The sequence below is a fragment of the Hydractinia symbiolongicarpus genome, chromosome 2 (assembly GCF_029227915.1).
Source record: "Hydractinia symbiolongicarpus strain clone_291-10 chromosome 2, HSymV2.1, whole genome shotgun sequence".
Lineage (NCBI taxonomy): Eukaryota > Metazoa > Cnidaria > Hydrozoa > Anthoathecata > Hydractiniidae > Hydractinia > Hydractinia symbiolongicarpus.
The window spans coordinates 28,047,176-28,059,094 of NC_079876.1; the positions used below are offsets into that span (position 1 = coordinate 28,047,176).

At 33.8% G+C, this 11,919-nt stretch overlaps 1 protein-coding gene across 1 annotated transcript; it reads left to right on the forward strand.

Moving 5' to 3' along the window:
- Positions 1-355: 355 nt before the first annotated feature.
- Positions 356-6,131, forward strand: LOC130630490 (metalloprotease TIKI homolog). Its single transcript, XM_057444010.1, has 7 exons — positions 356-604; positions 795-872; positions 1,124-1,687; positions 3,047-3,359; positions 3,956-4,046; positions 4,197-4,253; positions 4,489-6,131. The coding sequence occupies exons 1-7, from the start codon at positions 500-502 to the stop codon at positions 4,679-4,681; spliced, it is 1,401 nt and encodes a 466-aa protein (XP_057299993.1). The 5' UTR covers positions 356-499; the 3' UTR covers positions 4,682-6,131.
- Positions 6,132-11,919: the final 5,788 nt, after the last annotated feature.

Consider the following 11,919-nt stretch of genomic DNA (forward strand, 5'->3'; position numbering starts at 1 on the left):
ATCCAAAATGTCGCATCAAAAAATGAAACATGTTTTAAGCCCATTCATTTTCAAGCCGTCGGAAAAACTTGATTCCTTGACACCCTTTCCTTTGGTTGACGCGCATGCCACATAGCCGAAAAAAAAGTGTTTTGTTGCCAATAAAATGGTGCCAATGACATTCATTCAAAACGTTTTGTAAAATGTTTTCTTTTCGTTATTATTTTCAATTTTCATATCTTGGCTATTCTTTTCACAGATAACCGTGTGTTAAAACGTTAAAAGTGGATTTTGACATAATTATCTTTTGTAAAAAGATTTTAAATTATATTAATTCCCTGGTGAACCCCCGTCCAAGCTAATTATCGTGTTTGAGTGACAGCTCGGAATCTGATGCGGTGTTCGTAAAAGAGAACATAATAGTTGAAAGAAAATACGATGTATTTAAAACACTTTGTTGACTCTTAGATATAATTACATTGATGTATTTTTTTATAAGAATTCGTTCTAGTTAGCACTGATGGTCAATTCATATGGCTCTCTAATTAAATATAATGTGGAAGAATTTGAAAAGAAGTCTGAGATGATTTTATGGAGCGAGTATTCAGTAATGATATTCTTTTTTGTAAGTTGTTTTTTATGGGTTTCCCTGTTTGTAAACATTCGATTTTAAAAATGGCAGCCGGTTTACATTTCATGTCATAGAACTCGTGTATAGTGTTTGTGATGTGATATTTAAATAATTTTTAAATAATTTTAATAATTAACAAGATGTTGCTAAAACTCAGAGAATAAAGATTTTTTTCTCGACTTAGGTTTTGTGCGTTTGCCGTTGTACAAGTTATATAAAAGAAAAGAAAAGGCTGGTTTCAAAATTCTATTGTGAGGGCTTGGTAAGATTTATTGTTTTGTTGATAATATATAGCTAGCTATGTTTCTGGTATACCTAACTATGTAACTATATAGCTATAATTAGTTTTAAGCTATATATATACATTAAGCTATCTTGCTGCAAATGAGCCTCAAGACAAAATTTAATATACATTACTATCAACTATAGCTAGCTAGCCAGCTAGCTAGCTACATTTTTTGCTGAAAAAGCTAGCTATTGTTATATACTCTGTATATATATGTTGTATTTTAGAAACGTAATTCTTTTCTCTGGAGCATAGAAAGAGAGTCATCTGCTCCTGTTTATTTATTTGGAACAGTGCATGCACCAAGCAATTGGGTATGGCATTACATTCCAGATAATGCCAAAGATGCATTTAACGAAGCAACCCATGTGTATTCTGAAATTGATCTAGAAGATGAGAGCGTTTTCCAGTCAATAAACAGATGTAAATACTTACCTGGTAATTTAACGTTGGAAGATGCGCTCCCTAAAAACTTATACTATAAATTATTAAAAACTGCAATAAAGTTTAGAGAAAGAAAAAAGAAATGGCTGTTAAAATTATCAAGCTCTCTGTTTAAAGACTTTAATGTTGGTACTTCTCACCCGTTTAATCCAAAACTTAAACCAGTTTGGTTATTAACTGAAATTTTACAGCAATGGAACAAATTTTTTGTCAAGTCACAATACCAACATAGAATTACATTAGATGCCTATTTAGTACGAAAAGCTCATGAAAGAAACGCGTACCATGGTGGTATTGAGGATGTATCAATGCATTGTGATCCTTTGGACAAATTAAGCGCAGATAAGGTAAAGAGAATTTGCTAATACTTCAGCATACTCAAAATTGTTTTTATATTATGAGTTTTGAGGTTTAAATCATAATTAAGCCATTAATTATGGCATCTAACCACTAATTCTTGTTCCATGCACATCATAAAAATATTTTATGACTGCATGCTGATTTTTAGTATATATATATATTCAGGGAAACAATAATAATATATAAGAATATATAAGAAATACAGTACTTGTACTTTAGTTGTACATCCTCTTGTGTCCTATATCTTTATTGTGTTTCTTTTTATCATTTTGATTTATGTGTAGGAAGAATTAGGTTTGTTTGTTTAAGCTTGCATGTTGTTAAATTGTATGCAGAAATACAATTTCTCACTTTTACATTATCATAGATATGTTTTTATTAAATATAAGTATATTTTCTCTTTTGTTGTTAACTATATGAAACCATGAAAAGATTGTTCTAGGCCTGACTAATTGCTTTAAGGTGGGAAGTTAGGTGTATAATTGCATTGTTTATCAAGGTTACAGCCACAGTTTGTTAGGAACTTACCTATTTCGTGTAATATGTAATCAGACTACAGTTGCCATTCATTCTTTATTTACCAAGCATAAGTATCTTAATAAGTTGTTTATTTAATAAAAAACAGGGCGGGCAAAATACGAGATAAGTTATCCCTTTTAATACAAAATATAGATAACAGACATACATGATAAAAACAATTGGTGCGTTAAAGTTTGATAAGAAACCATTTTGTTGTTATTGCTTTGGATTTTTATCATAACTCGTAACAATCAAGGATATAAATAAAAAGAAGGAAATTTCTCAAAATTTAATGTTTTAACCACAATTGATAACATCAATGAAATTTAAGAGATCTTGATCAATATTTCATCCTGAAAACAAACTTAAGACACTTGATGACAGAATCTAACAAGCTTGTGTGTTGCTTGCTTCTTACTAGGTTAAAGCACATGTTGATATGTAAGGTGTTAGCTGTCACATTTCTGCTGTTTTGCAGTCAGTTTTGAAAAATTCTCTGCAAATACAGAGCCTAAAATACATAACTTTTATTAAATACTATATAACTTTTTTGAAAAATTAATAGTTGAAACAAAGAGAAAAAAAAATTTTTATTACCTTTACAATCATTGAAAAATAAATGAATAACTTTAATTAAGAAGAGGAGATTACAGTTAATGCAATGCCTTTATATTTGACCAGCTAATAGCCTTATTATTGTGCCAATCCTTATTATATTCTGTTTTAAATATGTCATTTTTATAATTCCAAAAAATATACGTATTTAATGTGTTTTATTTAAAAGTTTGCTTTATAAAAATTTTAAACATTCGTTTTACTTTTTTTAGGTCAACCTTGCATTGAATGTGACTCTGCATGTGCAAGATCACAAAATGTCTGGTCGTTGGAAAGTTAAAGATTACGACATCCGAAGAACTGCAAATTTATACACTTGCGGTAATCCAATGAACACAAGTAAACTTGTGACAATGTTCGGTGATTTTGTAGGCAACGATTTTCAACAGCGTCTTGAAGAAATAGACGAATACTTGTCACGAGAACTTGTTTATAAGCGAAATATCGAAATGGCCAATAGAATAGATAGCATGTTAAAAAACAAAGAGTTGGATTCAGCCAAAATGTTTTTCCTTGTGGGAGCAGGTATGTTTATAAACACAGTTTTATGAGTTAACGGAATCAATATAATAATTCAATTTTTTTTGCTTATTCACAAAATTTGTCTTACTTGGCAATGTAAAAGAACAAAAAGTAAGATACGTCACAATGTCAATAGAATTATATTATGTTATTGCACTATTTTGAATCTAATAACAGACAAAGAATAGGAAAAATTGACTTTTTACTACATGACTAACTAATATAATATGGTAAGAAATGATCTACTGTTCAATCATTGCAAATGGAATGGGTTGATGATGTCATAAGAAATCCTTTTCACTCCAATATATACTAGTCATGAATCTAAAAGGGATGATGTTGTACATTATTCTCATCACCATTTCAAACTCTATCCAATAAGCAAGTATTTGACTGAATTTAATTTGCATCAAATACCAGTAAAATTACTATGCATCTTAAATAAGCACACCCACCTCCCCCTCACTCCCTCCAATGACCCATTATCCGCAGGCAATACGTTCCACTTTGGTCTATGTTTCAACTCTATGTTCTTATTTTAAATCAGTTGGATGCATATACAGTATTGATGGTATTTCCTATTAAAACTATTATTTTAGCTCACTTGCTAAGCAATGATTCTGTTGATCATCTGCTTCAACGAAAAGGATACACCGTCAGACATATTAAACCAGATGAAGCTATCCCAGCGTAAGTATTTATTTGAGCGACTGATTATTTTTTATACATCTTTAAGTAAATATTTAAATTCAATTTGTTTCTTGTCGAATGAATAAAAACAAGAAAAAAACTGAAAAGGTGTGTAGCGGTTTACGTGATCTATATTTTTATTTTCATTAGAACTATCAGGCGGAAAAAAAGACGCGAAATGTTGTTCAATAATAATTGGTTCAGTGGGTATGTATCAGAATTTTATTATTAAATAGAAAATCAGTTTAAGGACAAAAGTCTATAATAATAGCCGTTTGTCTGCATATTACGGAAATACGAAATGCAATATATAAAGGACAGGCGACCCCGTGGATCTTTCCACTGGTTGACGACTAATTTGAAAATAATACACATGAGTGTTCATTTGACTGTGATTAATTTTCAATGTAATAACCACATTGCAATCTTTCTTTCTTTTTAGGAAAACCACTAAAGAACGTCCACCGCCGGTGGAAGAGAAACCGCAGCCACCACCACCACCGCCCATTGTTATCATCAAGAGGGTGAAGAAGACATATGTGTATTATTACAATAGTGAAAACCATGTGCACCCACATCGAGGTGTTATCATGAGCACCATTTTAGTACTGATGTATTACGCATGCTTTCTATGATTGGTGCAGTAGAGAAGACTAGCTGATGAGTCCAAAAATGAAAGTCGTGATGGTTGCTCCAGTTGAGCAAAAGTGAGCGAGGGAGCGCGATTTTAAGCCATAAGAAGACCATGTTTCTTGATTGGGAGCGAAGTCGAACGCTTGCAACAGAAGGAATTACCTTTTACCCGAATTACTTAAGAGTTTGGTGTAAACAATAAAAGAACTTGGTGAAACCAAAAAATCTTTTAAATTAAAATGTCAATAGTGATAATTATTTGCACCCACATCGATCTGCTAGAAGTAAACGGTCGAGTAAGTGGAAGTTTTATGAAGTACCGACATACAAGATGACAATCTAAAGTCACGTGTTCAGATGACTATATATACATATATATATTATGATAAGAATTATTTTCAATTTTCTTCCTTATTCATTATTTTTTTTTGGTTTTCGTTCTAGCTTTATATATATTTCATACTATCCTCTAGTATAGCTAAAGTTTGGCTTCGAGTGACATAAAAATTTACGGAAGTGTTACGTCGTTAATAGAGAAAAAACATGGTGTACAACTCTTATTGGAAATCAAAAGCAGTTCATGTTTCCAATTCCGTCCGGAGCGGTAATAATGCTGAGAATAACTCCTTCTAGCAGTTGTTTAGGTTTTATTTTTGAACGTGCCTGTCAATTTTTCCGACGGAAGGCATTGATGAGGCATAGAATATAGAAATGATCACTGCCCTTGTCCCTCCGTTACTTCCTTCCTTTCACCCTCCCTTTCTTCCGCGTCTTGCACGCGGAATCACATGCGGTTTGTTTGCAATTTACCGCAGATGATAGTGCCTGATTTGCTAACCGACAAACGAAAGATTGTAATCTCTCTAATCTGATTGGTTGCTGATAAGGTCTTATTGTTTATGTGTCCTAAAACGTGATTTTTACTTTGGAAAAGAAGTTTTAAGCCTTCCGGATTTGTTTTGAAAGTTGAGGGTTTTTTTAACTTTCTTTGTGAACTGGAACAAAAGTTTTTTTAAAAAAAAGTGAATTTGGTCCGGTATGATGCAGAGTGATAATCGGGTAAATTATGAGCACGATTAAGTGACAAAAATTGTAAAACCAATTGAAGTAAACAAACCTTGTTGTGCACCAATCAGAAATAAGACGGCACTTTAAACACGGGGTTTAACCAATTGGAAATAGCATTCTTTTTTATATCACGAATAAATTAGTGAGTATAAGAGGAGAGAGAGAAAAGGATGTTTTATAAATAAATATGTGAATTTTGTATATTTTTGTATTTATAAACTATACGCTTGACATGTGTATAAATAATCAAGACCAAGTATTAAAATAGTTGAACAAACTTTCTACATATTTATATTTTTACTCACCTGTACGTAATATTTCAAATGTTTTCATGTACCGCTGACACGAAATTTCAAAATGAATACAATTCGAAATGTCTTATGATTCTCAGAATACAAGCTGTATGTACCCCTGTGTGCATAAGAGGCTCTAGAGACAGACAATTATTTTAAATGTTTTCATGTACCGCCATCATTAAGTTTTAAAATAATTAAAATTTAATGTCCTATGATTCTCATGGAGTACAAACTGTATGTATGCCTGAGAGGCTCTGGTGGATGAGAAAATATGCCATTGCCATTTTTGTTGCGTCAGAATGTAAAAAGGCTTACAAATAAAAAACGAAAAAGATAGAAAATGTTTTTTCAAACATATTTTGAAAAATCATTTTAAATATAGTGTTAGTCTGAAACATTACCAAGCGCAACTCAGATGCTTTTAAGCTCATTACCGTGGAGAAGACCAACGCAAACTACACGCTACTGCTAAAAGTTGTTATTAAAAATTGTATTTCGAACCAGATTTTCTGTGGTGAGGTTGGCTTTTAAATATTCTGGTTGACTTAACAAATCCTTTCGCGCGAAAAGTTATTTCTGCTTTGATTGACAGAAAATGCCGTCAGCCAATCAGAGGGCTTAGAATAACAGATCGTTAAGTATATTTTGTGAAGTAAAACGGGTGTGTGTTTACGCACTCTGTGTAAGAAGAGTTTTTCCCACAAAAAATATCGAAAAAAGCTGACGACTGCAGCACAGTTGCTCTCAAATGAGATATGACAAGTATTTTTCATAAACTTCTTAGCTCAGCATAAGCCAAGGATAATCCATTTAGTGCTGCCTATATTAACAGCGTCCTGTGACGTCTTACGTAGCCACCCTCCTGTGAGTTATCTACTAAGTAGGTAATCATGCAGTAAAGCTGCACGGTAAGCCGATTAAAATAAAATATTGCCTTAAACTGCTCTTTGCTTGGTCTTAAGACTCGCTCCATCACGGGTGTTTTCTTTTTGCTTTAATTAACTTGTCATATTAATATGTCCGGTCGTAAATTGTAAAAGCATTTAATAAATGTAGAAAATGTAAAAATGTATTTTACAGTCACCGAACTGACTTTATTTACTTTCTATATGATTTATATGTGTCTCCAAAGTGAACTCAAGTTTTTTAGTGCGACTCTTTAGTAAAAACGCACACGACTTTGACATTCTAAATTCAAAATCATTTAAGTTAGAAATACTCCAAGATTTATAACCAATTTGCATCTAAATAAAAATAAAAACATAAACAAAAAACTCCGATGACTATAACTTGGCTGCCGTAAATATAGGAAAAAATGCCTTTTTATCTACTTAACCTTCTTTTCCGTCCAACCCCGTCTCCAGGGTCTCGGCTTTGACAAAGACAGCATGCCCTGGGGAAGGATATGCTGTTCCACTTGTAGGCCTATACTTATGTCGTCGATAGTTTATGGGAAAATCGTTAAGAAATTAAAAAAGAAAGTAAAAAATACATCATACGCCAATTCCATTTTGATGTGCTTTTAAGGTCTCTTCCCAATTATTTTGTACTGCATAAAACGCGAATTCATTTTCGAGGCTCACAACTGGGAGTCACAGCCTGTTTTTAAAGTTTATTAGTAAGGCGAAGCCCTGGGTAAAACGCTGATACGATGCCATATACCCAACGCATTATAAAGCATGTTTTCGTTCTCATTTTAGGATCGTCAATACAAGTTTTTTGCGTAATCGAGACATGGTTTTAATGCACGTAATTCGTGTTATGCAACATGTGGTAAAAGAAAAAAAATTGAAACAAAAACCACCATCAATTCTGTCTTTCTATAAAAATATGAATGCAATTTGGTTTACCGCGTCTAGCCCACAGTTCTGTTAGTTCAACTCGTTATATATCTATTCATGAATGGTGTCATTCATGCTAGTCTTTGACCAATAAATTGACCAATAGATACTAAGGGAGAGGAATCTCGCTTACCCAGATCGCATTCAAAACCAACTTCTCGTGTTTCCCGGTCCTGTAAGCATAGCAAACGTAAAAGAGTCCTGTGACTAACCTCATCCCCAGGGGGCTCTTAACTTTTTCACATTGAGGCCAGAGGCAAAGTACACGCTAGCGGCTTTGATACGGGGTAAGAAACCCTGCGGACGGGAATGTGACTGAAAATCGTGTTGTATTTTTTCAGTAGCCTAACGACCTACGTTAGTAGCTTAGTTAACTTAGTTTTCTTCGAGAATACAAAAATTTCCTTTACATGAAAGCTGTCTGTCACAGGCGCCGCACTTTCTGTGTTCAGTATGTAAAAAATACAAATGGGATGGAGGTCAAACGTAGACGTAAGCAAATTTCTTTTTTTATTATTAAAACGTACACCCCTGCACCACTTCACTTGCACCCCAATAAGAGTATACCCAGCTTTACACGCAAAATCTATTTTTAAGCGCGCAGTCCCAATTACAGTAATCGTTGACAAAAACAAACAAATGAATTTCCTTTAACTATAATTTGTTTGGAATTTTTTCTGACAGCTAAAAGGATTACATTAACTTCTAAAACATGTAATTAAGCAAACTTAATTGATTTTAAAATAAAGATGTTATTGACAATATCCTTAATTTATCACATAGTCTCTAGAATTAATTAGTTTTTGTCAAACATGACACAATTGGGGGTGCAAAACCTAGAATTGTAAAAGAATTGAGGCTAAAAAATCTCTTTTGTGTTAGACCACGGCGCTTATTGATTACGATCAGACTCACGCAGTAAATAATTTGGAGTAATTACGCTCATTAAATAACTCAATTGATCGTTATTGTTTAAAAAGTCGACACGACACCTGTTTTGAGGGCTATTACACATGGTATTTTTAAGACGTCGTGGTAACGACGGTTTTAAAGATGACGTGTTGCATTATACGACTTCGAACTGATACGACGAGTTTTAATTGTCTTGAAAATGTATTAGTAGGAATGTTTATGTTACAATAACGATATAAACCGTCTGTAAGCAGAAGATAGTAGCTGCGAGTAACGGCGGGCGAATTTTCAAGGCTTTTTTTTGGCTAGTAACTTCTTTGCATTTAGCATGTGTCAACACTCTACAAAAAACTGCCCGTAGTTAGAATTACGTGGTAGAAAGAATTTCCCTTTCTTTACTTTAAATATTCTTATAATATTATTAGCTAATTTTTCTAAAAAATTAAATTTTTTGTAGAAGTTCCTAAGAAACCGTTTTCTTACTAAAAATTCTATTTGACTGACTTGTACCATATTGCTTGCGTAAGAAGCATAACCGGTTTTAACATACGCGTGCTGTTTCACAAAAGATATAAATTTTGCAACCACTTCTTAATATAACATAATTTGAAACAAAGAAACGGACTTATAGCTTAACGTTGTTTTTTGTTTGCTTCTCAACACAGCCGGATATCAGGATAAACACTTTTAATAAAGTATTTAAAACACGTGGGGAGGAGAGTTTGATCCGTCCTTTTGAATAGTAATCCACTAAATCCCGCGTCTCCTGCTGGTTTTACTCAAAAGATGTGAAATCGATACCTTTGCATGCTATTACCTAAAAACTTTAAAACATGCGATTTCTTTTCTTTACAAATTCAACTGAACCATTTAACTACGTTGCTTAGCGACGACATGCTATGAATGGGAGGTGCAGGTTTTGTTTTTAATTACATGTCAGATTTACCCCCGGATAGAAAAAAATTCAATAATGGCGGCTAGTATTATTGTTGTGGTAAAGAGATGACAATTAGCGAATGTCAAATTTCTACCTCCATCAGTGTTCGTACATTAGCGATATTGTTCCAGCATCTAGCGTGAGAATTAAATGCTGGAAACGTATTAAGTTCTAACCGCAAAGTAAATTTTATTAAACTAATTACAAAAACACGTGCAGACAATATTGTGTGTAGAGTTAGCTCGCATTTTTTACAACAGCTTCCTGAATTTTTCCCTTGTCCGGTTGAGTTATCCCAAGATACATTTCTTTCCCCAGATTTCTTGGAGATTCAACCGTAAATTTATCCAAATATGGTTAAGATGTATTCGTCTTACTTATTCTTGTTCGAAGAATGAAAATAAAAATACCTTGTTTCCAATACATTTGTCTCATTCTTATGGTGAGAAAAAAATTACGGGAACGAAGTGAAAAGTAAACCTTAAGTTTCGTTGAAGAAGTGTAAACTACTCGTTAAGAGAATCCGCAGAATTAAGTCAGCCGTGCATATGCCGCATTTGATATTTCGTGAAATAACTATTTCGTGCGTTCGTAGCACGACTTATTTCTCGCGCACAAGCAGACAGACGGAATACGTGTACTAATACACAAGACTAGTCGGGGGACCAGTCCATGCACGCAGTACAGCACCAGGCTAAGTCTGCGAGAAACCCTCGGTGATTATGCCGCCATACGATATCGGCGGCCGCATTGCAGACAGAATACGGGTATTAGTATAAAGGGTATGCTTTATAAGCCTGTGTGTAATTACCCTTTGACCAAATATTTGCCATATAAAAGTATTTTAAAAGCAATTCTAAATTCTAAAATAGGAAATAGTCAATCTTAAATCTGGTGATGTGACGAAGAATATCACAACGTCGGAACAAGTTTATTTTATCACTTGATATTACATTCGCTTACACATAAAATTATATTTTGCTGTCAACCGTGTTAAAGTTTCAGGGGGTTTTGCATCAGAACGATAATGTATTGCGGCAGCAACCGGACAACGGAAGCTCTCTGTTTCGAGTCAAACACAATACAAATTTACTGGTACCGCTAATATTGCATGACAGAAGCATCCGTTCAATCAAATACTTTATTATGCCTGTTTATGGTGGTAAGAATGGTGGACCGTCGACGCAATAATTAAAGTGTAAGGACCAGATTCTAGTGACGCAGGAGGTCCCTCGATGGTTGGTTCCAATGCGCCACGGAATTTTTTTTTTTAATTTCTATTGGGATATACACCATATTACATAGAAATATATATACATTTCTATTTAAAATCAATGAGATTGTAATAGTAGATTTTTTTAAATGCACATTCTTGGTGAAAAAACTGGGATGCTATCCCCCTCCCCCGCTATTATTTATTTGTATAATTTTAGAAAGGGTAGCAAACTTTCGTCGACTTTCAAGCAACCTCGTATGTTATTAAATGAAGTTGTATATTAAAACTAAATGTGAAGTCTACGTTTGCAAACTTCGATTCGCTCTTCATGACACGCTTAATAATAACAACATCAGTCTATTAGTTAGCGGCTCTAGACGGCAAATCACAATATTACGTCACACCGCAATTCATCTATACATCTTCAATTAGTTATAGAAAGCATTTATCAGTTTATCAGCTGGCAACTCAGAGAGTAAAAACGAAATTCGAATATTTCTCTTGTTATTAATGGACAATTGTGAAAACAATTAATCCTGATAAGAATTGTATTCCGCCCATCCCATGCTAATTTATCGGCTAATATGTGAATAAAAAAGTCATTTGTAAATACAGACAGGCCGCATGGGAAACTAAGAACTAAAAAAATCCATTAACAATATGAGTAATTCATGTACACCAAAATGGAGTTTCGAGTGACCACTTAATCAACCGTGTAATCCAATATAAACCATGCATAACCACGGTCTCGGGGCATTTTGCCTTTTTTGGTGAATTAGATAGCGGCCATTATGGGCCGTTTCGTGATAACGGCTCAGGAGCCAAGGGACCCTGGAGACGAGAACGATCTTCATCCCTTATTGGGTAAAACGGATGTTAGGTCGGGAAAATTAACAGTGGGAAAAAATTAGTCAACCTAAGCAACCTCGTTCACAGGGCATCTTGTATTTTTCTGACATCGAGACGGCGA

Coding starts and splice junctions, on each gene's coding strand:
- LOC130630490 (XM_057444010.1), top strand. CDS start 500: ATGGTCAATTCATATGGCTCTCTAATTAAATATAATGTGGAAGAATTT. Junction 873..1,123: donor AATTCTATTGTGAGGGCTTG/GTAAGATTTATT, acceptor GTTGTATTTTAG/AAACGTAATTCTTTTCTCTG. Junction 4,254..4,488: donor AATAATAATTGGTTCAGTGG/GTATGTATCAGA, acceptor CTTTCTTTTTAG/GAAAACCACTAAAGAACGTC.